Here is a 27,349-nt window from a genome sequence, read left to right on the forward strand (position 1 = left end):
TTGATTTTTTTAATTGTTGAAGGTCGGACGGTTGCCGATAATTGCTTACATCCACTTTATTTGAACTCTGGTGGATAATTGTCTCATTGGCGATCATATGCCACATCTCCTCTTTTTATATTGACTGAGGTTTAATCTTGGGTTTTATTAAAATTGCCAACATTTCTCCATTTTATTCAACATAGAGAACTGGCATCAAATTCCGGAAGACTTGATATATCCAGATAGTTTGTTCATCAAAAATGTTTGCTCATTGCAATCAACACTGGCAACATTTGTACTATATTGAACAATGTTTGCCGTTATCATAAATCAGGAAATTTAGTATTTCAAAGGAATCCCATAGCAATAAATGACAGCTTTACACAACGACTAAAAGATTTTGTCGTCTTTTAATCAAACGTGACATTTCTTCCTTTTACATGTTTTAATAAAAATACTGAACTGGTGCTAAAATCAGTAGTCTTGTTACGCATATACTAAAGAATCACGAGGATGAATTGTACTACAACAAAATTGGCTAGATTAGTTAACACTAACAATTTTTATGCTTTATATTGAAAATATATGCCGTTGTCATAACCAGTAAATCGGGTAACTTTTATTGCAAGTGTATCTGCTGCAACTTGAAAAACCTTCGTCTGTAATGAAAAGGTAAATTGGCTAGTTATACCTACTGGAATGGTAATTAGATGATTAACGGTGTCAATGTTCTCCACTACAATATTTATGTACGTTGCGGCAATCCAGTTTATCGTCCTAGAAGCCTTGAAATAGCTAAGCCAAGTCTGCATCGACTGTTGGTGTTTCTAAATACTTCACTGAGTTGAAAGAAATAATACATAAATACAAGCTGGAAGATGCTCCCCATCATATTTTTAATGTAGACAAGAAAGGTATTTCTCCAAACCACATTCTGCAACCAGTAGCTAGTGTAAATTGGTATCGACCTCCGAGGGTAACTCGTGTGAATTCTGAAACTACTACCATCATAGGATGTGGTAGTGCCGCTGGAGTAACTATTTCTCCATGCTTGGTCTTTGCTGGTAAGAGATGGTATGACAGCTTACTAGATGAAGCAAAAACCAGGTGTATCAGGAACTATGTCAATCTCAGGATGGAGCAATACTAATATTAATTTTCGGAGCTTACTTGGAAAATCATTTTCTCAAATACGTACCAAGGAATTCAGCAGCAAATCCAATTTTACTTTTACCTGATGGTCATATGCATGCCACTCATGTTTTGTTGAGTTTGGTTGAATGACAAATGAGCCTTATGCAACTGATGAAGTTACTGGATTTATAACAAGGACATTATTCGTACCGAATCAGAAACTAATTCACACGAACGCAAAATAGAAGCTACTTTCTTCGAAGAGAAGTTAAAAACATTAAAAACCACTAAAGCATGGCAAAATCAAAAGAAACCAAGAAAATTAGCATTGTTTTGGGACAGGCAATTACAAAGGAGAAAACAGAGACTCCTATTTAGGAATATGAAAACTCTAAGACAAAGAACGGAAAGGGTCCACAAAAGAGAGAAACTGTTGCTAATAAAGCGAAAAAACACAAAATAGAAAAACAAAAATACCACTGACAAATTCTACCTCAAATATAAACAAAACACCAGCTATTTCCTCCAAAGAATCAAAACTATCTCACATTAGAATTGATTCCATGCAGTGGCACTGAATCCAGTGATGATGAAGAGGAGCCATGCTGTGCATGCAGAAAAGTGTACCTAGATGTCATAAAACAATCAGCATGATCTGTAATATTTTTTAAGTGGGTTCAATATGACAAATGTGGACACTGGGTTCACCTTATTTATTGCACCGCTGTACGAGTTGTCAGGCGAGGTGACACATTTCTGTGTCCTCATTGTATCGAAGAATAAAAATTGGACAAATTTAACTTCAATTTATGTAAATATTTCCTGATTGTTGTGTTTGATGCATACATTGTTACAGTAGTTAATTTTGTTTTATATTTCAATATCTCGACTTTCCCATTGTAATTCACCTGTGAAAATATGATAAATATCATTGGAAGAAAGAAAGAAAAAAATAAGTTTTTTTAATGTTTGTATATGATTTTTAGTATTTGTTAATAGATTGCAAGTTTATTTTCAAATGTTCAATTGATGATACAATAGGCCTTTTACGTGCATAGTAAATATTTGTGTAGTGACAAGAAATAATAAAACAAGTTGTCGGTGTTTGATGCTCCTCTCCAGGTTTCAATTATATGTAGAATGTTGAATTTACCCAAACACGGCTACATAATTGTCGAAATAAGTGCAGTTCCACCTTTCTACTTCAGCATAAATATAACTTGTACTACCGATCTCTATGCAAGTTAGGTCGAATAAAATATTAAGAGTAGGCTTATAGTGTATAATTTGGTGATCCGATGTCTGTATATATGGTATATGTGTATATGTTTTGTCCTTGATTATTTTATGAACCATTTACTTTCCTTTTATATTCATGTCAGACTGTAGCAAATATTTGATCTCTTACTATACATGCTATATAAATCCTTGTTTGTATAGTTTACTGTAAATGCCAATGGTATACATAATTTTACAGAAGAATAAAAAAACCCAAGAAGTTCTGAAATATATTTAGTAACACAATAAGTTTGGACAAGAATTATTACATATGTTCAATTAGAAGAATTGAAAAGCGTAGAGAACCACTTTAAATCAAACTGGAAAAGAATTGGATATTCAAGGGTGGGGTGGGATATGAGGATTGTGTTTGGATCTGTTGCTATGCTGACTTATTATTTCTGCGCTTTGCTGTATGAAAACTTATTTTCACTTTATTACCTGCATATTGTGTTTTTCCCGTTCTCACTAGGCCAGAATATTCGTTTTCAAAATTCTCCTCCATATGTACATGATACTTACTGTCCTTTCTTAATGCCACAATAAAACACTCACAAACATGTTTACCATGTCACATTCTTTATGCAAATGTCTCAAGCCAGGCACCTGTACTGCTGTTGTTCCTTTTGTTGCTGTCTGTCATTATTAAATTTTAATTTATTGTTGTAGCATAAATCATGTCAGTATTAAGATTGTCTAAAAAGAATACATTTGTATTCACATTTTGTAATCCTGGGCCTCTTAAGCTAATAAATTATACATTGTTCATGGTAAGGGTTTTACTCCTTGTTGAAAGACCCATAACTTCCATACAAATATTTGAAAATTGTTGAATCAAAAGGACGGTACAATATAGTCAACAACACATGATCATGTATGATGGCAAACACTCCTACCAAGTACTAGTCAAGACCTTTTTGTAGAACCGTCTTGGACGGATGCACAGACTAGCCGAAAATAAAAGGTGTCTTATCCTAATGAATAACAATCATATCAACATTTCAGTCAATTAAGGTCGTACGATTCTTCTTGTATGTTGAAATCCTTAAGTAAATGTGCCAATTTTCGACTCAAGCAACCAAAATAATCCGTCCGTTCAAAACATATGCGTTGCCAGCTTTCTTTTGAATCAGTTTTCCAAAAAAAAAAAAAAAAAATAAGCCATGCCTCCGTAGTGAGATCGATAAAAAGGATTTTCATAAAACACCAGTTATGGCTTGCAAAATAATGTGATATATGATTTATCAATGAAAACATTATAAGTATGTATCTTATTCTACATAGTTTATCAATGAAAAGAGCGAAATACTCGAGCGATTGACGAACAACGAAAATAAGCGTACAGCGTCATCAATATGGAGACGCATCATTGCTCATTAGTATTCGTGAGAATCACAAGAAATCTCTTCCTCCATATGATTCCTTAGATCCACTACGTATTTTAGTCTAATTCATTTTGATCTTTTAATAATTATTTTGTCATTTTTGTGACTACAAAGTAAACACGATTATTGTGTTTTAAAACATAGCAAGTATATTAATCTTTTCATTGGAATTAACATTTTCATTATTTAGGTCGATAAAGGGAAGGGATGCTTCATTTTTATTTTTATTTAAACAACATTTCATTCATTGAATTAAATCATGTTATTTGAGATTAAACAGTATAATGTTATAAGATCCAGCAAAAAGTATCATTGCTTATTGGAACCTGTCTAAAAATTTATGACATCTAAAATTATGTTGTAGATAATGCATATTTTAAGTTGTTTTTGTCGTAGAACATATCTAGGGGTGTGAAGATTGATAAAATTAAAGAACGGCCGTAGGACGATCTTTTTTTGGGGTAATCCGGACATCCCAAGGTGTGTTATACGACAAAGAAACCCTTAAAATATGCATTATATGACTTTCATACCGTCAAACAATATCATCTTCGCAAGATATTTGCAGGTCATAGTATCCAATATTATCGGTCGATCACATTAAAGTGACAGATTCTATTTTTAATGCGTTTAGGTATAACCACGCCCAACGGCTCAGCTTTAAGGTGAAACAAAACTCATGACTCTATATATACTCGTTAGCAATCACTGTCCAATAACATGTCCAGTAAATGTTACTGTATTTCCATTTGGAGACCAATAAGCAAAAAGCGAATGAATAGACCTTTGAGTTCGTTGCATTTCCGTCAAAAACTTTGTTTTTCGTGAACATCATTCGTGCATTTAGGGGCATCGTCACTTCCTTTCAATGTTGAGCGAACGGTTAAAAAGAATATGATGCTATATTGGACAAATTTTTCGGCAAATTAAATTCTTATAATTAATAATCAGTACTGCTGTGATTAGGGGATTGTGATTAAGTACCTACGGAACAAACATTATTTCTAGTTTATCCTGCAAAATGACGATCACGAAGACGCTTGATAAACTATAATATTGCAGGAATACAGGCGGTCCCCTCTATCTTGTAAATGATGTCATAAAGGCGCGCATAATTAATGAACTTTTCCGGTCAAGGACATAACTAGAAAGTGGTTTATTGTTACAATGTATGAAAAGTTTTCACTTGTTTCATAAAATATTTTTACCGCTGATTAATTTTGTTTCAACAATTTGAATTAATCTTATACAGAATAATTGTTTCTCATTTTGTCTAAAAACAATGATTACTCTATGTAAAATGATAACTTGTATTTATATCACCTCATAAAAAAACAGCGAATATACAAAATTTCAACAATGTATGTAGAAAATACAGGAGATTAAAGTCAATTCGTAAGCGTGCAAGGAAAATTTGTTCAATGTGTGCGTCTTTTATGCTGATACAAGTTTGCAATGTTCATGCATTTGAACTTCTAAGATTGATTCGTTTTACTAGCCTGCGGTATCTAAGCATATCCTTTAAATATATCAAAGTATATTAAGCTTGTATTCAAAAGTACATTCTTTGACTTTTGGTTTGTGTTTAAAAATATGAACCACTCTAGAAACATCACAGCTGATTTATTATTTTACTTATTGATTATATTGTCCGTTGCCATTACTAAATTCCAGTCTCGTAGTAGAATGTACGTCGATGCATAACCAGGAGATGATGCTGTGTTCCGTAAATTAGAAGGCGACTCCTTGTAAGGTAAAAACCTGAAATGATGTTTCAGTTTGATATTGGCCATCATTGCTACTATCCCTATATATACATCTTCTATTGGAATAACCTTAATGAATGCTACTGCAATTGCTAGTATTCGTACAGTTTTGATATTTGTCAAGATAGTTCCTCCAATTATATATGGTGGGTAATAGGTAAATTGATAGTCATCAGGTGAAATGTAAGTTTTGGAATTCTTATTCCTGTTTGGTTTTGACAGGTCCAATTTATACCCTATCATTACTAAATCCGCAGAAAAAATGTTGTGTTTCGCGAAATCGTAAATGTTCATTGGATTCACTAAACGGTCGTCATCAACAAAATGGATGAATTCCACTTCTACATCTACATGTAACAACCATAAGATAGAATAAATAGTTTTATAAACTAAATTTTCATACTGATCTGGTAGGTTAAGCTGTACAATATCTTTATAATTATTTGACTCCAGTTGTATCAAATGATCGATGCCGTCAAGGTATCCAACAATAAATACGGTTTTTGATCGAAGAATTGTCTTGCCTCCCCAAGTTCGACGTATAGCTACTCTTTGACCAAAGTTTAACACATGTGATTTCACAATAAATATAATTTGGAGGGAGTCACAATTAAACGTTTCACAAATTGACTTGGCAGGGTTGATTCTGTAAACATATTTCTCATCGAATTCATTCAAAGGAATGACATTAGAACTTCCATTAAGTTGAATATCAAATATTATTTTCTCTATATTAGTATTAGGAACATCCGCTGTCAAATTCGAATTGAACTGTTCAAATAATAAGATTTGAATAAAAAAAGCTCCACATATCAATCCAACTAACAATCTAAATCTGAAAAAAAGAGTTATGGAAACTTCAGGTACATGGTTGTTGCCAAAAATGTTTATTTACAAATTAGGGACTGTCCATGATGAAGACATCCATATTGATGCAAAATGTGTGTCGATAAAACAGGTTCTACTAAAATGAAACAAATGGTGTAAATGGCGTTAGGTGATTACATTAAAGTAAAGAGAAAAGCAAAAGCTTACAATGTCGTTGTCTTATCTCAATGTTCAGCGGCAAATGTTTGTAGAATTAACAGAACAAATTAACAAGTAATAAAATACTTTGGAACTGCAAAGCCTGACAACCGGTTTATATGTTCATGATGTATGAGAATGTCAACTTCCATTTGGAAATCAGAATCTTTTAACACAATGGTCACTTCTGGTCTCCTCAAAATATTGTTGAATGATGCTTTTTTGCTTAACGTCCTGTGGAAATGGGCAATGAAAAACAGTTGTTGCCATGGCTTTTTAACGTGCAGAGAGCGATCACCATCTTATTATGCCCCAGTCTATCATTTGGGGACTACTAACAATCAGTCAAATAATCAATTGTGTCGTGTTCGACGAAATACTTTGACAGAACATAAGATTCAAAATAGCTACAAGATGCATGGAATCACTTTGTTGCTTATTTTCCTATCAACGACGGAATATGCATCAGCGTGTAATCAATACGTGGCTTGTTATTTCGTGTTTTACAATTTTTTAGTAGATAGTTGTCTCATTGAAATCATACCTAATATCCTTATTTTCATATGCAGATATATCCCTGATGTATATGAAAGTTAATTAAAGTTGTGTTTAGATATAACATATATAAAACGTATAGATATTAGTCAACGATCCAACTTACGAGGGACCTGGATCGGTACGAGTGCCGATACATGTAAACAATAAATCAATTATATATACGCCTAAAAAGTGTACAAAACAAAACCAATTTTAATCAAGGAAACATTAAATATAAATATCTATAAATATTTCGGATAACAGATATCCTTCATCAGTATGCTTATGATGATGTACAATGAATCATACATTCACCTCTGAAACTAACAAAACCTTTAAATAGACTTATTAAGAAGGGATATAGTTACGATACTGTTGTCAGGTCATTAAAGATTGCATATTTTGGCGTTGATATTGATTCACTTATAGGGTCTTTGCATCTGCACTAAACACATTTATTTAAAAACCAGTTGTTGGCATGACACGGGTTATGTTCTTCTCATATATGTTATGATGGTATGATACTAAACCCCTAACGGGAAGGATTGTGCCTGATATTCATATGATGAAGACATAATCTTTCAATCAGTTTAATTGAAGTCTGGAGCTGGCATGTCAGTTAACTGCTAGTAGTCTGTTGTTATTTATGTATTATTGTCATTTTGTTTATTTTCTTTGGTTACATCTTCTGACATCAGACTCGGACTTCTCTTGAACTGAATTTTAATGTGCGTATTGTTATGCGTTTACTTTTCTACATTGGCTAGAGGTATAGGGGGAGGGTTGAGATCTCATAAACATGTTTAACCCCGCCGCATTTTTGCGCCTGTCCCAAGTCAGGAGCCTCTAGCCTTTGTTAGTCTTGTATTATTTTTAATTTTAGTTTCTTGTGTACAATTTGGAGTTTAGTATGGCGTTCATTATCACTGAACTAGTATATATATTTGTTTAGGGGCCAGCTGAAGGACGCCTCCGGGTGCGGGAATTTCTCGCTGCATTGAAGACCTGTTGGTGGCCTTCTGCTGTTGTCTGTTCTGTGGTCGGGTTGTTGTCTCTTTGACACATTCCCCATTTCCATTCTCAATTTTATGTACAAATCTATTCTGATTAAACCATAACAATCTTTACAGTTATACAATTAAAAACCGAACAACGCTTGTATAGTTCTAAAATTTCAAAAATGACGTAGCTTAAGTATTTACAAAAGGGACTGCATAGATATGATTATAAAAAGAATAGTAATGTGCGATATGAACTGGTACAATCCTAAAATTTCACAGGTGACGAAAGTTAAAATTTTACAACAGAGACTGCAAAACTAGGTAAATCTCCCACTTGTAGACAGTTGTTTATAGTTCCGTACAGTTTATAGCATTTACAACAAAATATCAGATTTGTGTTTTTTTTTTATTTATTAATGATGTGAATGATGTGGATATGATTTTTGTGAGTTATCAGATATATAAAATTGATTTTACAAAATGCCTAAGTGATGAAATACAATGTATTATATAAACTTACAGAATCAATGTATTATAATTTTTTTTTTCAAAATCAAGATAACGTCTAGCAAAAAATTAAAAGCATATTAGAGACGAGGATATGTTCATGTAATATGAATATTACACGCTGAGCCGGATTTTTAACGTGCTATTTCACAAGGTAACAGGTCGTAAGAAAACATGTAGTCCTTTCCGGACACATTATTCTGACTCTGAACCGACCTGTCTTTTCTCTAACTTCTTAATGCCGCGTTCCTATCGCAGAAGATATGAAGCAGTCTTTCTTGTTTAGGTAGTATCCTTAATATAAAGGTAAATGGAATATATGAAAAGATGTTTTTTCGATTTATCTTTGAGAAGGTTATGAATGAATTCTGCTTCATATGAGTATACAAAAATTAATAAAAGCGTATATTTTAAGTTTACATTGTCATTTATTTATTTGTAAATTCGTTGTCCCGAACTCGTTTGACTCGAAATTTCGGATGAGTCAAAATTTTCCCGTGGTCCCGGACTTTGCTTTATATAAATATATGTACTTCGACTCCTGATGAGTCGAAATTTCTGCTGACTCGAACCAAATTTACGGTCACAAGAATAACAAGGGCATTTAAATTATTTTTTTTCTATCTCTAACAAATACACAAACACTCGGATTAACAGTCATTACACCTGTATTTAAATTTCCGGTCATTGACTACTGTATTGATTTGTGACATCCTTTTCCCACGAGGGTGAAGAAATAATTAGCGTAACATTGTTATGGAATATGAAAACTGATACTGAATGTTTTATACCGTAAAAAATGAAAATAAATCTATATTTTCTCAAATCACTTGTATACGAGAATGAACAATTTTGTCAACGAAACATCACGCTAAGATTGATTGGAAATTGTTCACTCGTCTAAAAACCACAGGATAAATTGTATATTGGTATAATTCAGACGCGACATAGCGGTTTCATGCAACAATACGCAGCTTTTCAGCGTTGGTGCAGATTGAAACATACCAACACCCGAAGTGCCGCGTTTATATGGGCAATTTTACCCCATAAAGACTTACGACAAAGGAGCGTAGCCGGAAGAACAGACAACGCTGAAGATACAAACCATAAAGGAAGAGGACAAAACAGAAGCAATGCCGATGTCAGTAGTGTCACTGATACTGAGGGAAGAAATACGTCAAACCAGGCAACTCAGCAACCCCAACTCTACTGGCGTACTTAGCCACGGGAAAATTCGGCGTGATATTTAAGTTTGAAAACTATGAAGGAGCAAGTGAATGGGCCGATTTCCAGTGTCATTTTCATGCCTGTGTGGTAATTAACAAGTGGGATGACCAGGACTAACGTCATTATTTAGCAACGGCGCTAAGAGTCAAAACCCAGAGAGTTTTTGTGAGCTACCAACGGATAAAAAGATGGAGTATAGTACATTGGTTAAAGCTTAAGAGCGTTTTTTGCCCCCGAACCAAACAGAACTTTACAGGATACAGCTGAAGGAGAAGCAACAGAAAGCCAATGAAAGCCTGCCAGAGCTTGGGCAATCAATAAGACGTCTGATAAACAGAGCCTTCACAAACACACCAAGCGAGGTTAGAGTAACCTTGGCGAGGGAACATTTTACATATTATACACTTAGTTTACATAAATTACTGGTAGCCATCCGTTACAGTTATATGTAAATTAGGTAAGACAGTACACACATTCCGATCGATACTTTGAGGTGTATTTTATAAGACCTTATTATGAGTAGATTTTAAATACTTTATTGATTGATTATAAATAGAAAAAAAGTAGTCCGTACACGATAACATTATTGATTGATTATAAATAGAAAACATAAACAAAGTTGTACTAGATAGAGAACTTCGCTTCTGTACATATTTAAAGTATTGTCCTAGCCATGTTTGATTCTATATACAGAAGAGCATTATTTATATTGTATTTTTCTATGTCTATGTTTAAATACGGTTTCATTTTAATCCGTTAGTAAACTATGTAAGTTTGGTTTAAAGAATTTGTAAGCTGTTATATAGCAATTAATATACTGTATGATTTACCAGAATGAACTCTTGAAATGATGTGTGCCACAACAGTAACAAGCTTGCTGTTGGTAAGGATAACTAATATGCTATTAGAATTATATAATTTTTTTTTTTAGATAAGTTGAAATAACTAAGAAGTATGCTAATAGTACTGCAACGAGAGTTCATTTTTTAAAACTTTAATGTACCGGAAGAACACACACCTATATTACATATCGACGAAAAGAGGAAAATGTGTACAATAAGAAAAAAAATGTCGTAAAATCCCAGAGTGGTTACAGTTTTGCGAAATTGAGTTCAACGGTCAAACCTCAAATATATCATAAATTTAAATATGAAGAAAAGTTAAGGGAATTTTCTAAGATATATTCAGTAGAATGCTACAAAAACGATTGAATAACAGGCATATACTGCAATGGATGCCAAAACGACAAGTTTAGCTATTTGTATGAACAGCTGTCATTACCAAATGGCGTCAATGATGAATCTTCTGTTTTTTTCCATTTATGACAACGACAATGTAGATGTGACCCTGACCTTTTCACATCCATTAACTTTTGCATTGCTTATATATCACCGCAGCATATAATAGAATTATTTTCTAAGTTGTAAAACTGCAGTTGTTCGATGTATTTCAGTTATTTTTCTTCAACTTAAAAATCAAAATTCAAACACTGAATCTTAGCTACACGTGAATCTCTTCGTCATTGTTTGCAAATCCGGTAAGCTTATTAGCACGTTTCACCGCTTTACACGGACAAAGTTCGGTTCAAGACATATCTGCAGGTCTAAAGTACTCTTGCAGGTAATCAAATGGCATTGCAATGAGGAATCTACGACCATATTTATTGCTGGTTATTGTCCCTGTTTGAATAAATTCATCATAGATACCCGGATTAAAATTGTGTAAGTCAGACGCGCGTTTTGTTAACAATAAACTCATCAGTGACGCTCGAATAAAAAAAAGTTAAAAAGGCCAAATGAATAAAGTTGAAGAGCATTGAGGAACCAAACATCTGATAGTTTTTTTAAAATGGGCCTCTTAAAATGACCCAATTTCAACAGTTTTTTGGTAAAAATATCAGGGGCGGTGGTGGTAACCTCGATATTTTTTGGTAGGGGTGTGCCATTTTTGGCTAAATTTTTATAAAACATTCACTGAAATTCGGTTCCAATATTTATAAACCCATAAATGCCGTCTGATAACCCTGAAGAATCCTCCATGTAGAGGATGTTATAAAAAAATAGCTATTATGTTACATTTGCCAGACGCGGATTCAGACGAGGGCGCATCCGGTGCACGCCCCTATAACAAAGAACAAAAAATGTAACAATGGTATAATTACAGCCAATTTTAGAATATGAAGATACATAATATAATTATGTTTATCTTTCACAACTCGTACGCTATGACCGTGTCTGTTGTGACGTTTTGGATTTCAATGAACGTAATCTATATATTACTTGTATCACTTTGAGCGTAGCGTGACTACCAGCGGATTCCATTTTAATTGATTTTGATTTTTTTTAATTATAAGTTATTTTTAAAAATTGAGATCTGTTTTATTCACTTTTAATAATAAATCACGGTTATTTGATGTTTTTGGTAGGCGTAAAGATGAAATTTACCTGAAATTGATCAGTGAATATGATTCATCCAATAACACAAAAGGAAAGTGGAAATGATATATCATGAAAGTTGCTACAAATCATCCTAAGGTGAACATAACATTGCGGAGTTTTCTAAGGGTCAAATTGATGAATTAGCAGACTGTTCAAATAAGGACAGTCATGTCCCGAGTATTTCAACTGATATATGTCTTCTGTCAATTGGAGTGCTGGTATATATTGCAAAAAAAAAAAGCTAAATGCATGACAAAAAACTTCTGAACACTGAATAGGATGAAATTATCGCCTTAACAAGGCTGCAAACTGTTACGGGGATTCAAAGTTGCTACATAAAATTAACTAGGACAATTTTAAATTATACTTGGTTTCAGCCATTCCGGTGGTCATTTAATTGCAATTAAAATAGACGATGCGTGATAAGTGATTCCAATAGATCTTATAAATTATGTGTAGATACTAAAATTAATACACTCTTATATTAATGGTTATACAGGTATGTGCAAACTTAATGGGTAATATTTTTCGAGATTTTATATAAAGATGACACTACTTTTTGATGACATTCCATTTTTAAAATGCATTTTCGTTTGATAACTTTATATTGATTTGGGGTATGTTCTTAATATTTATAATATAGATATGCTATTGGAGATGCCCGATCTGCAAGTCTAGATTCGAGTCGGAAAAGGTTTTGGATGGACATGTTATGTTGAGGTCGTCAGAGGAGGAATACGTGTGTGAACACTGCCCTTATGCCACCAGTAGGAGGAGACACTTCCTGAGACACAAACAAAATCCTAAACGACGTACCCTCAGTACGTGACATCCGTTTGTGAAATTGATGAAATTCAATATTTAATCAAAAAATAATTATTTATGAATACAATAGCCTTGAAAATAAATAGGTAACATAGAGAAAGTATGTTTAATTATTCTCTTATTTTAATTTCTTCATATGTTACACAGATAGTGAATATATTGAGAGTAAAGTAACTCACTAGTAGAGATTTAATGAACATGAATATGTACAAATACAATACACTTTCGTAATATATCAACGTCGGAATTTCTTGAGTTGTACAAGCTATATCTGCAAATATATGTAATCAAAAACAAATATTTTGGAAAAAGGGATATGAATGAACCACATACATTTTTTAGGGTTACAAAAATAACATAATTCTAACAAATCTAATGTTATCTTAGGTAAAGCGACAGTTGCAGTGAATGTATCTATTTTTTGAAATAATATTTGCAGTATTTTGTTCATTATCAAATGGTATATTACATATACAGCGACTATAGAAATAAAAAGAATCAGTTATCACTTTATGGTGGGAACTCATAGTGGTTAAAACAGTAATCAAAATGGATCATGAAGTAATTCGTGTCCTTAATCAATGAAAATGCTAAAAAAAAAAAACAACGACATAAGAGTTCTTGTATGTGAACGATTAATTAATTACAAATATCTATCTATCAAAGAAATTTAGAAATCAATAGTACATCTCAACTGAAAAGATTTATACAATTGCATATGCAACAAGAAATGATTGTAACAGGATGCTGTTACGAAGTCTCCCAAACGAAGCTCCCATAATTCGTAATTCCCAGGGTCGCCTGACATTGGGCAAAGTCCAGTGAAAATTGGTTTGGTCCAGTAGAGTTATATGCATTAGTGATGCCTGGGGACTAACCCTGTATATCATTCAAATCATCTTGAAAAACCAGAATATATATGGTTTAGGGGTGGGGATCTCGACCATTTACAAGTTACTAGAACATTGGGGGTGGGGGGAACCCCTGGGGAAGCCCTATACTTCATTCAAATGTTCGAGACATGACGAGCAGGAATATATATGGTTTAGGGGTGGGGATCTCGACCATTTACAAGATATTAGAACATTGGGGTGGGGGGAACCCCTGGGGACTGACCATATACGTCATTCAAATGTTCAAGACATGACGAACAGGAATATATATGGTTTAGGGGTGGTGATCTCGACCATTTACAAGATATTAAAACTTTCTCAAATGGCAGGGGGTCGGGATGACCCCTGAGGACTAACCCTGTATATCATTCAAACCATCTTTGCATGACAAACCAGAATATATATGGTTTAGGGGTGGGGATCTTGACCACTTACAATATATTACAACTTTCTTAAATGGCAGGGGGTGGGGGTGACCCCTGGGGACTAACCCTGTATAACATTCAAACCATCTTTGCATGACAAACCAGAATATATATGGTTTAGGGGTGGGGATTTTGACCACTTACAAGATATTAGAACTTTCTTAAATGGCAGGGGGTGGGGGTGACCCCTAGGGACTAACCCTGTACAACATTCAAACCATCTTTGCATGACAAACCAGAATATATATGGTTAAGGGGTGGGGATCTTGACGACTTACAAGATATAAGAACTTTCTTAAATGGCAGGGGGTGGGGGAGACCCCTGGGGACTAACCCTGTATTTCATTTGATTTGCTTTATAATGACAAACCAGAAAATAGATGGGTTAGGGGTGGGGATCTCGACCATTTACAAGATATTAAAACTTTCTCAAATGGCAGGGGGTCGGGAAGACCCCTGGGGACTAACCCTGTATATCATTCAAACCATCTTAGCATGAAAAACCAGAATATATATGGTTTAGGGGTGGGGATCTTAACCACTTACAAGATATAAGAACTTTCTTAAATGGCAGGGGGTGGGGGTCACCCCTGGGGACTAACCCTGTATTTCATTTGATTTGCTTTATAATGACAAACCAGAATATATATGGTTTAGGGGTAGGGATCTCGACCATTTACAAGATATTAGAACTTTCTCAAATGTCAGGCGGTCGGGATGACCCCTTGGGACTAACCCTATATATCATTCAAACCATCTTAGCATGACAAACCAGAATATATAAGGTTTAGGGGTGGGGATCTTGACCTCTTACAAGGTATTAGAACTTTCTTAAATGACAGGGGTGGGGGTGACCCCTGTGGACTAACCCTGTATTTCATTTAATGTGCTTTATCATTTAGAACATTTTCAATTAAAAAGATTGTGTCTATCACAAATGGTTTTCAATTTATAATCATTTGAAAATTTAAAAAAATAAAATCCCATAGGGTTCTATAGTAAAACCCTCCTTTCTTTTCGCTCCTCAAAGTACCCCTTTATAAACCCTATTGCACAAACAAAACCCTGATTGCACCACTAGACATGTTAGTCTAACATATTGTGAAACCCTAAGTTTATCTGACAAGCGGTTTTGGAGAACGGGTGCGGACAAGTTCAAATTTAAAAGTGGCGGAAGAGGAAGAGGAAGAAGAATAATAACTAGATTTGCCATTGCAAGCAATAACGGATGTCACCCTTCCCCTCATTGCCACTAAGTGGCAGCCTTTTCTAAAGTTTTAAACAGTGAATGCACATATATGCATGGCAATACATCTTTCTGTAAATTTTCAGAAAATTTGGAGCATTTTGCAATTTTTCACCTTTTTTCTGTTTCCATGGCAACGGCGGCCATTTTGAAAATTCCATAGAGAAATAGCAACTCTGCATATCCCAGTTAACATTTCTGTAAAGTTTTATCAAGTTTGGAGCATTTTGAAATTTTTGGACATTTTTGTATTTGTGCTGTTTCCATGGTAACAGTGACCGATTCCAAAATTTTAAAGAACAGATTTCACATTGGCAGATGACCAGGAATATACCATGAAAGAATCATGGAATTTGACCTACCATTATAAGTGAGTAAATACTACTTTTAAGAATTTCCCATAGGGGCTAATGGTAAATGTATCTCCAGTTTCCATGGTAATGGCAGTCATTTTGGAAATTCTAAATATGGTCAACACATCTTGGCATGCCAGGCTACATTCCACTAAAGTTTCATCCAGTTGGGTCTCATAATGAAAGATTTAATGGATTTGCAATTTTTATTGTTTTCTCACATTTTTGCTGTTTCCATGGTAACGGCAGCCATTTTTTAGTTCCAAAGTTGCACTGCAACTCGAAAGTCATGGTTCCTTGTTATAGTGCCCCATCATTTAGATTGGTTCCTTTGGCTCTGAGAAAACTCCCGGCCAAAAGTAGGTGGAAGAAAAATAATAATAATAATTAAAAACCAATTGTTCAGAGAACAATTGAAGGTCTTTCCACATCAATTTTCTAAATGATTGATAAGAAGCTACTTCCGGCTTACTCAAAGGTATTATTGGCGCCCAAGCATAGATTTTTTCATAGTGATTCAATAAATATATGGGTTCTTTATATTTTTGCCTGAAATAAGGGAGATAATTTGCTACTTCCGGTTTAAATAATGTCATATTCATTCTCATATGATAGCTTTATTCACACAGATTCCAAAAATATATGGTTTCTATATATGTTTGCCTGTAAGAAGGAAGATATTAGGTACTTCCGGTTTAATCAAGGTCACTTCCGGTCTCAAATGATAGGTTTCTGAAATAAGTGCAAAAATGGCTACTTCCGGTTTACTTAAGGTCACATCCGGTTGATAGTTTTCAAGGTCATATGTCACCCAACATTTTGCAAAAGACCTTATGGCTTTATCATGTACCAAATAGGAGGAGTAATCAATTACCCTTAAATTTATCCATTTCAGGGACAATAACTCCTATAAGATGTCATTGGATTGTTTCAGACCAAATGTATCATATCTCAATCACAATTAGGCAAACATTTTGCACTAGTTCTTTTATATATATCTTTAAAAGTGACAGAGGAAATCAAATAACAAGGAAAAGTCAAAATTTAGAATATGACCTTGACCTTTGACCTTGGCCTCAATTTCATTTGAATGAACCAAAGACCTCAAATCAATATACCTTAGGTATCTATCACTGACCATTCATGCTATACATTTATATATTCCTTTTTTAAAATACAAAAGGGGAAATAACTCTCATATGGAGTTATCGTATTGCTTCGGTCAAAATTGGACAAAACATTCTGAGGATATAACAAGCAATTTGGTAAAATAAATTTGTCGCTTTATTTTACGGTTACTGAGGAGATACAGTCACAAGGAAAACAGAGTTCGGGGAGATAACTCCTACAAAGAAAAGTATTCGGTTAAGCAGGGTAAATTTCAAAGGCGCATAAACTGTTCGATATCATATACCAAACATCTGAGCGACATCTTGCGAAACAAAATTTATACGCAAGAAATAAAAGTGGCGGAAGAAGAAAAAAAAAATAAATATAAATCAATTGTTTTAAAAACAATTGTTAACGGTCTTTCCCCCCCCCCGAAACATGATTGATTGATTGATTAATTGATGGATTGATTGATTGATTGATTTATTGATTGATTGTTTAATTGATTGATTGATTGATTACACACGTAGGATAGGGTCGCTTGAAACAAGCAAACACGAAACAAATGAGATCTTGGACCTGTATTAAACACAAGGGACCACAACAAGCATGTAATGGTTGGTTGGTTGGTAGGTAGGTGGTTTGGCTGGTTGGTTAAACACATTGGGCCGATCAACTAGGACAACGCAAAAAGGGAATTGAGAGTCTAGTGCCCGTGTTTAAACACGGAACACGTGAAAAAGGCATTGAGAGCCTAGTGCCCGTGTTTAAACACTCGAGTCCTAGCCTCTAGGAACACGTGAAAAAGGCATTGCGAGCCTAGTGCCCGTGTTTAAACACTCGAGACCTAGCCTCTAGGAACACGTGAAAAAGGCATTGAGAGCCTAGTGCTCGTGTTTAAACACTTGAGACCTAGCCTCTAGGAACACGTAAAAAAGGCATTGAGAACCTAGTGCCCGTGTTTAAACACTTGAGACCTAGCCTCTAGGAACACGTGATAAAGGCATTGAGAGCCTAGTGCCCGTGTTTAAACACTCGAGACCTAGCCTCTAGGAACACGTGATAAAGGCATTGAGAGCCTAGTGCCCGTGTTTAAACACTCGAGATCTAGCCTCTAGGAACACGTGAAAAAGGCATTGAGAGCCGAGTGCCCGTATTTAAACACTCGAGACCTAGCCTCTAGGAACACGTGAAAAAGGCATTGAGAGCCTAGTGCCAGTGTTTAAACACTCGAGATCTAGCCTCTAGGAACACGTGAAAAAGGCATTAAGAGCCTAGTGCCCGTGTTTAAACACTCGAGACCTAGCCTCTAGGAACACGCGAAAAAAGCATTGAGAGCCTAGTGCTCGTGTTTAAACACTTGAGACCTAGCCTCTAGGAACACGTGAAAAAGGCATTGAGAGCCTAGTGTCCGTGTTCAAACACTTGAGACCTAGGCTCTAGGAGCACACGAAAACAGGTCCGTGCAACATTTTAGTTATATTCAAGTTATGATATTTGTAGGACCATGCAAGGATTTAAACAGACCTTCAAAAATATCCTTGCATCTTCCTTTATAAATGTTCTTTTTTTTTATAGTGCTTCCCGGAATTTGTGTCTTATTTTTTACTTATTGATCTAATTGTGTGTGCATTGTATTCAATTTTGTATTTAAAATGGCCCGACCTGACCTGCATGGATCTTTTGTATTTAACCTATGTGATTAATTCTTTCCGAAAAGGGGGAAACCCGTATTTTATTTAGGTAGCAGGCGTTGCACCGGATGGTTGAAATGATTGTGACGTCACCAAGCTGATTGATATACACAGAAAGATAGTTTATTTAATTTAGTTGCAGAGAGAGACGTCGTTCTGACCACACCTATGTATAAAGAATGTGCAACCGGATTTAATTTTCTTTCATTTACAGGTCATTGAAGTCTGATCATGCATGCTTTTTCCGTACACATATTTACGGGAACACAGATTTCATTTTAATGCATGTTTAGACATTTGATTCTAGGATTTTACTACTATTTACGAAGTTTGGAGGGAATTCTACGTAATTGATTTTAATTTCTCAATCCAGATTGGAACGTTAAGCGGACTGCACGTGATTTATACTGCTAACGGAAAATAATTTTTTTCGATTTTTTTTACAGGTAAACTATTGTCCAATCGCTGACCACTGGTCGACTCATTCAGTGCATGCACACAAAAACAATGCTGGTGTTATAGTACTTTAACAAAACGTTTATCGATTAATTTTCAGAAATACATGTACATGATTTGGAGCATATATTTTATTTTGCAGGAATAGATTTGTATTTTTGTATTTCAGGAACAAATTTATTCATGAAAAAAAGAAGGATTAGCATTTTTATAATAAAATAGAAATGGGATTCCTAAAAAAAAAAAGGAGAGGGGGGGGGGGGCTAAATGGGTAGTTGTGGGCATTGGAGGATTTACAAAGATAAATTGCATGTACGCATCATGAGAGCTGTAAAGTTTGAAGCTATAATTAGTCAATTTGTTGATTTTTCCATTTCAGTGGCATGAAAACCCCCAAAATACTACGCGTATTGTTTCGACAAATATTCACGACATAAATAATGTCGCGACTCACATTTTGCATTTTTTTCAATTTTACCCCTAACTTTTTTCTGAGTAAAAGCAGTTTGAAGTGAATGTCAAAATTTAGAACATGACCTTGACCTTTGACCTTGACCTTATTTTCTAAGTTGGGACCCAAGGACCTTCAATAAAGCGACTCTAGGTTTATACGGCTTACGGTTTATGAGTTTATATGCATATCACTTATATCAAATGCATAAGGGGAAATAACTCTCATATGGAGACTCCGGAGAACTTTGGTGCAAACCGACTCATCATCTTGAAGATATAGGAAGCACTTTGGTAAAAAAAAATGGTCGTAATCTTTTACGGTTGCGAAGGAGTAGTGGTCACAAGAAAAACAGTGTTCGGGGAGATAACTCTTACAACGTAAAGTGTACGGTTTAACAGGGTCAGTTCCAAAAGCCCAATAACTGTTCGATATCATATGCGAAAAATCTAAGCGACATCTTGCAAAACCACAATACTACGCAACAACAAAATGTGGCGGAAGAAAAAAATAAAATCTCAGAACAAAACCAATAGGTCTTTCCACGGAAAAGTGGAAAGACCTAATAATCAGAAGAAATTCAATAGGTCTTTCCACCAAAAAGGAAAGACCTAATAATAGGGAAAAAGAAACAAAGGAAAAGCAATATGTCAACCGACATTGTCGATCGGGTGACATAATAATAACTAGATTTGTAACTGCTAGCAATAACGGATGGCACCCTTCCCCCATTGCCAGGCGAGCGGCAGCCATTTTGAAAATTCTAAAGTCAAAGAGCGCATCTACAGATGTCTATTAACATAGTTGTTAAAATTCATAAATTTTGGAGCATTTTAACAATTTAAAATTTTTTGCTGTTTCTATGGTAACGGTAACCATTTCCAAAATTCCAAAGACAGGTGCCACTTTCGGACATGCCATTTTACATATTCATAAAGTTTTATTAGATTTGATCCAATATTCTTGTAAAAAATGCAGCTTTAACGTGTTTTCACATAGGGTCAATGTTAAACTTTCGCCCTGTTTCCATGACAATGGCAGCCATTTTGGAACTTCTTAATATTGCATGCACATCTGGGCATATCAGGTAACACTTCCATAAAGTTTCATCCACTTGGGTCTTATAATGAAAGATTTAGAATTTAGAATTTTTTTCACATTTTGTCAGTTTCCATGACAACGGCCGCCATCTTGAATATGCCATACCCTGTTTGCAAATCTGCACATGCTGGGTAACATTATGATATAGTTCCATGACCATTGGTTCATACAATTCCAAGATATCAGCTGGACAAAAAAAGTGGAAGAATAATAAAAATAATAAAAATAATAATAAGAAAAAAAGAAACGTAGAATAACAATATGTCACCCCAACTCCGTTGAGGGTGCCATAATAAGAACTGAGCAAAAACAATAAGTATTCCCAAACTTCGTTTGGGAGACTTAAATATTGTAACATTTCATTAAAATTAAAACTCATTCCAGTAGAGTACATATATATACTAACATAATATCTTGTAAGATTTGAAGATTCACTATTCGGATTTTATCTTACTTAAGAAATTGTCTGACAATGACCAAATATGTATTAAAAAATTTTCATATAAATGGTGACAAGTTTAAATATGACCTCTTAAACTACTTGTGCCTTTTTGACATGCAATTGTAGTAGTGGCGGTGTTAGATTCAGTGGAACGAATAATAGTTTGCTACTTTGAAATATCAGTAAGACATTGATAAGCATATACTAAGTCTTTAAAGTTTAGTAACAGGCTATAAAATTGAAGATGGAGCTTATTTTGATATTAACTATCTATTAACTATAATTTTCTTTTCCATCTATTAATCATATTATATGTCTGACAAAAAAGAAAAGGTCATTGATATCTTTAAAATCTTCAAAAATGAAATCTAGGACATTATTAACATAAATAAAATCAGAAAAAAAAATAAGAGAATAATACTTAAATAAAGGCAACAGTAGTATAACGCTGTTCGAAACTCATAAATCGAGAGAGATAAAAACAAATCCGGGTTACAAACTAAAACTGAGGGAAACGCATCAAATATAAGAGGAGAATAACGACACAACAAAAACACAACATTAAAATGTAACACACACAGCAACGAACTATAATATAACAATGGCCATTTTCCTGACTTGGTACGGGACATTTTAAGAAAAAAATGGTGGGTTGAACCTGGTTTTGTGGCATGCCAAACCTCCCGCTTTTATGGCAATGTTAAATATAACATTAAAATGACAACATTACATGTTAGGATTACAATACAAATAAATGGGAGAACATATAGGACAAAGAAACACACGAATAATAGCTAACAAAAGGCACCAGGTTTAAAATCCAATACGGTAGACGTGCGTCTCGTCCACAAAAGACTAATCAGTGACGCTCAGATGAAAAAAGTTTGTAAGTTAAAACATGTGAATATTTCGAATTCCCTTAGTGTAATAAGTGATAGTTATTAGATACAGAACATGTATGTATACAGGAATACATGTATTAGCAGTGACTTCGTTCATACACGACTGCACATGTGTCCAGTCAGCATTGGTCAGTTTCGTGTGTATTAACTGAAATCAGCAACTTTATTGTGGTCTCTTTTACAATTTATTTCAGCTACACTGAATCAGTATTGTATTAAAAATGTTTATTTCTGTTCACAATGTAAACTTATCATAAGGAGGTGATCAAGTAGATTACAGAACATGATGCAACGTTATGGCATACATGTATTGAAGACCGCGTGTATTTTCGATCCTTGATCATAGAAATTAACATTACTAATTAAAAAAAAAAAATGAAGAAGTATACATAATGTGTGAAATCAAAACACTCTTACCTCATCCGTTAAGACTTCGATTACACTTTAGTCGTGTAAACAAAAATAAAAAGTTCATAATTTGCTGTCGTCGGCAAAACTCACTTGAACTAACACTTTTGTATCAATCTGCTATCGGAATGTGTATTGATTTTCTGCAGTAATGATAGAATGCTTCTGTTATGAATAAACAGAGATGGGGGATAAATATCAATGAGACAGCAACCCAGAAGAAATAAAACCAAAAGATTTATCTTGAGGTCACCATAAAGTCTTGAATGATAGACAAGTGTCTATTCAATATGTCAAAATTTATGACACAAATCGGTTCAAATTTTTTTTTTTAAGATTTTTTCCTGCTCTTTCGTCCTTTTCTAGTCTAAAGAGTCATGCTTCCAAAGATCATCATCATTTCCGCGGTTCAGTGAAGTTTTAATAATATCGTATACCATATAGGTGAAGAAACGTACCGTATTCCGGTAAACATTTGAATATGTAAAACTGTTCTAACGTATAAATATATCTAATTCATAGATATAATTTATTGAATATTTTCCCTAGATATTCAATAACTAATACATAGGGACACTTAATTGAAGCTGTAGATTAGGTAAATTGTTATCAACAAAGGTGCAATAGAATTGATTAAATTGTGTCAAAAAAAAAATACATGTGGTATGATTGCCAAGGAGACAACTATGCAAGAATGTCTAAATGAAGCGGATATAAGCAACTATATGCCACCGTATTATCAACAATTATCAAACCCATTCCTGGCCATTGAATAAGATAGTAATTTCGAACCGTTATAGGTTTTTAAAATAGCTAGTTATATATAAGATGAATAATCATTAGGTAAAGGGGTAATAGACATTTGAAGACACTGTCATACACATACGGTTAGGATTACAATTACACTTACAGGTAGCATTTAAATATTGGGTCGTCTCAAATATAAACCGTCATTCAAAAACAAAGGCTAACTCCTATGTTGTTTTTCTATTGTTGAACAATGGATGTTTCAAGAAATATATGTAGTACTAAATGTGTACACATTATCCAGGTTGAACATGCTGTTAATGTACGAAGTATGATAGAATGTACAAACATCGTTTAATTAAGTTTACATGAGACATGCAAACAAATTTTCGCAATCGTCGTTGCAATGGATACGTTGGGACAATTAGAAATTAATTTCAGCAAGACTAAGTGTTAAGAAAGAAGCGATCAACTAAGGAGCATCTTGACAATATCTCATGTTTATGCTAAGACATAAATTTTCCTTTTTTTTTTAAAGAGAATGAGGTCATACAACCGGTGGGCGTTTAAGAACTACTTTTTCTTCATGGCATTTCACTTACCGTTCGGAATGCTTTTATTATCTTTTAGTTTTTCTGCTTTGGGTAAACAATTTTGTTTATGTTTTTGGTATCATTAGAAAAAAAAATATACGAAAAAAGAAATCAACACCGTTATCAACATGATCAATGAACATCTTTATGTCGAATATAAAATTTGAATTATTCGTCAGGTGCACTTAAATACTTTACTATCCATCTTTTCAAATTAAAAAAGTGACAACCCGGTTCGTTTTTTTTTTTCTTTTTTTTGTGTCATATATACAAAGATCCTGGGAAACATTTTAGTATGGACGTATTCTTCCATTGTGTCGATAATTCTCTTCCATGAACATGGGTGAGTCTGGAATGCTCGACGCATGAGCAGTGACCCCTGATACGAGACCGGTACATTTTTTTGGAATTTGTGCTATATAGTGCGCTTATGACGATGTCCCTAACAACACAAAGTTTATCCTCAAAATTATTCGGTTGACTAAAAGGGATAAAATGTGCAAATGTAAATCAGGCTACAGGAAAATGTTAAAGAACATTACACACTATTTAAGTTGGTTAGGGCACAGCTGCTGATGCTAACGTGTAATCGTGTCAAAGAAGGACGGCACCCGACATTAATATTTCAGAAGCACTGCGCTGCGGCGAGTTTATTAATTATATTGTGTAACTTGATTGTCGCGTTTACCCGCGATTTTCAAGTACACCACTTGTAGAGCATCCTCTGAAAGAGATTGTTTGCTGATTTTGCTATGTTAAAATAAGGTAAGACACATGTTTAGAACCATAAGATAAAAAGAAGTACTATGTTTCTCGTGAAAAGCGTATGGTTCTCTGCTGGTTTTGAATGCCGACAACATATATCCAAACAGACATACGGTTGACACCTTATACAAGATAACAGATTGTTCAAAAACCCCAGAATATGTAGAGGAAGTGTAGAATATTAAATAGAATTATTACGCATTATAGAGTTGAGGTTGAAAACGCCATCAGAGAATAAAAAAATACAAAGTTATAGGAACTTTGTGGCGACATCCAAGACAGCGATTCAAGCTTGTTGTGACCATATGCGCTGCATTAGTGTGTTGTCGAAAAGACATATATGCATAACAAAAAAATCATTTGACTTTACCATCTATCTCTACTGTTGTTGTTTTATATATATTTTGAGATGACCCCTTGTTTTCGTTGACTGTAATTGTAAGTCTAGGTGTAATCCTAGGTATAGACCTAGTTTCGCAAATGTCTATTAGAACATACCTTGTCATTTTTGTTATACTCACATTTTCTTAATTTTCAAATGTGTTACCACCATTCTAACTTTTGCTAGCATCTACTGCCATTTGTTATGAAGGGCGAAGTTTAATAATTTAACTGCGGGGCTGTAAAATAGAATGCATAATGGCACATAACATGGATAAACTAATATTAACTATGTTTGAACTTGATTATTTTCATTTTTTTAGATTCCATTACTTGACGTTGGTTTTATATTATAACTCATATCATCAGATACATTTTGATTATTTTCAGCGGCTGTAACAAACAGGTCAATTAATTTAAGAATCTTAAGAATTCCGCGCTAAAAAAAAAAAAAGAAAAAAAAAAAAAGAGTTTTGTCTGTACATTAATGGAATCTAAACTTTTCTGATTATGTTCCATTTATTTATCCTCCAGAACTACAAATTAAAGAAACAACAGAAATTGCTTCCTCTGCCTCATTTTTAGACTTATACCTCGAATTTGACATAAGCGGTCATCTCAGTTCCAGAATCTATGACAAATTAGACGATTTTAATTTTGAAATTATCAATTTCCCTCACCTTAGTAGCAATATACCAACTTCACCTGCATATTGGATATACATTTCCCAACTCATTCGGTAATGAAGAGCTTGCAGCTGCTACGCAGACTTTATAAAACGTCATTAGTGTCTGAGAAGAAAGTTGATGAATCAGGGTTATATCAAAGAATGTCTCGTCCGTTTTCTAAAAAAAGTTTATCGGAAGATACCAAGACCTTGTTGATAAATATTCCGTATCAACTTCACAAATAATACATGATGGTCATGAAGATTAGATTCTAGGTACTGATGTTGTTTATCATCTTGATTACTTGTTATAGTGTTCTTTTATTTGTCTTTGTAAATTATCAACCTTTACTGTTAAGTCCATTTTTTGGTAATATCCCCTTGGCGTGGCTCGGTACTTTTTTTTGTTATTGTGTTATTTTGCTATGGTCATTTTTTTGTATTCCTGTCTCTTCATTTTTGCTTATGTGCTTTGTCTACATGCAATTTTGTTTTTCTCTGTTGACATATTTGTTTGTTTTATAGTGATTATGATTATAAGACAATGTTGACTGCTGTACGCTTATTTTTTACATTTTTACCTATTGTGTCTTGTTTGTTTTGTTCACACATTGTTGTCAATATAGTGGAATGTTATCCGACTGTCATACAAGTGAAAGATTTAGCATGCTATAAAACCTGGTTTATCTACCATTTTCTGCATAAGAAAATGCCTGTACTAAGTCAGGAATATGACAATTGTTTTCTATTCGTTTGAGGTGTTTGAACTTTTGATTTTGCCATTTGATAAGGGACTTTCCGTTTTGAATTTTGAATGGAGTTCGGTATTTTTGTTATTTTACTTTTTTCTGTAGAGAGCAATACGCAATATTCCGTTAAAGCTTTAATATATTTCCCTTTTAAAGTGCCTGGAAGAATCTTCTGTTTAGTTACATACAAACGATATACAGTATAAATTTATTATACTTCATGTCAAAATGCCACATTTTGATTGGTTAATACGAGGGAGACAATTTACTCTATCCTATGGCAAATACTCTATTACCCTTCACGGAGACGCTTGATCAAGTGTGCGCTCTATTAAATACGGAAGGTTGTTATGTACAAGACGTCATAGTTTATAACTAAGAATTTGAAATTTAGTAGACAGTAATAGCAGAACATTCAGTATAATAAATTAAATAACACATGTCTGAGAGGGTGATAGAGCAGATTGTTACCCCTCGAAAAGACATTGTCAACCTTGGCTTCGCCTCAGTTGACAATGTTTTCTCGGGGTTACAATCTGCTCTATCACCCTCTCAGCTATGTGTTATTTATATAATGTAGCATAATATTTTTTAAGCTTAGTTATTTAATTTTAATATAAAGAACAACAACCAAGAAGAAACTTACTGACATGTTATAGTGTATTTATGGTTAGATAAACACGTGTAATAACTAACAAGCTAGAATACAGCCTTGTATTTTCAGACGCATATAATTTATATAATCAGACGGCAGCATCAAAGAAAAGAAAATAAGTCATGTTACTCACTCACTCCTTACTTCTGTTATCGATATACACATTACATTATAGTTCAAGCTACAGTGATTTTCTTACAATTCA

General features: G+C 34.1%; 1 protein-coding gene across 2 annotated transcripts; it reads right to left on the bottom strand.

Moving 5' to 3' along the window:
- Positions 1-4,913: 4,913 nt before the first annotated feature.
- Positions 4,914-27,349, bottom strand: LOC127723230 (beta-1,3-galactosyltransferase brn-like). 2 transcript variants are annotated; one of them, XM_052229805.1, is made up of 3 exons: positions 27,278-27,349; positions 25,214-25,312; positions 4,914-6,380 (listed from the first exon to the last, which is right to left on the bottom strand). In XM_052229805.1, the coding sequence occupies exons 2-3, from the start codon at positions 25,261-25,263 to the stop codon at positions 5,411-5,413; spliced, it is 1,020 nt and encodes a 339-aa protein (XP_052085765.1). In that variant the 5' UTR covers positions 25,264-25,312; positions 27,278-27,349; the 3' UTR covers positions 4,914-5,410. The 2 variants fall into 2 exon arrangements, with proteins under 2 accessions (XP_052085765.1, XP_052085756.1); XM_052229796.1 differs by lacking the exon at positions 27,278-27,349 and adding an exon at positions 27,136-27,227.

This window comes from Mytilus californianus, unplaced genomic scaffold (genome assembly GCF_021869535.1).
Source record: "Mytilus californianus isolate M0D057914Y unplaced genomic scaffold, xbMytCali1.0.p SCAF_1, whole genome shotgun sequence".
In the NCBI taxonomy this organism is placed as follows: domain Eukaryota; kingdom Metazoa; phylum Mollusca; class Bivalvia; order Mytilida; family Mytilidae; genus Mytilus; species Mytilus californianus.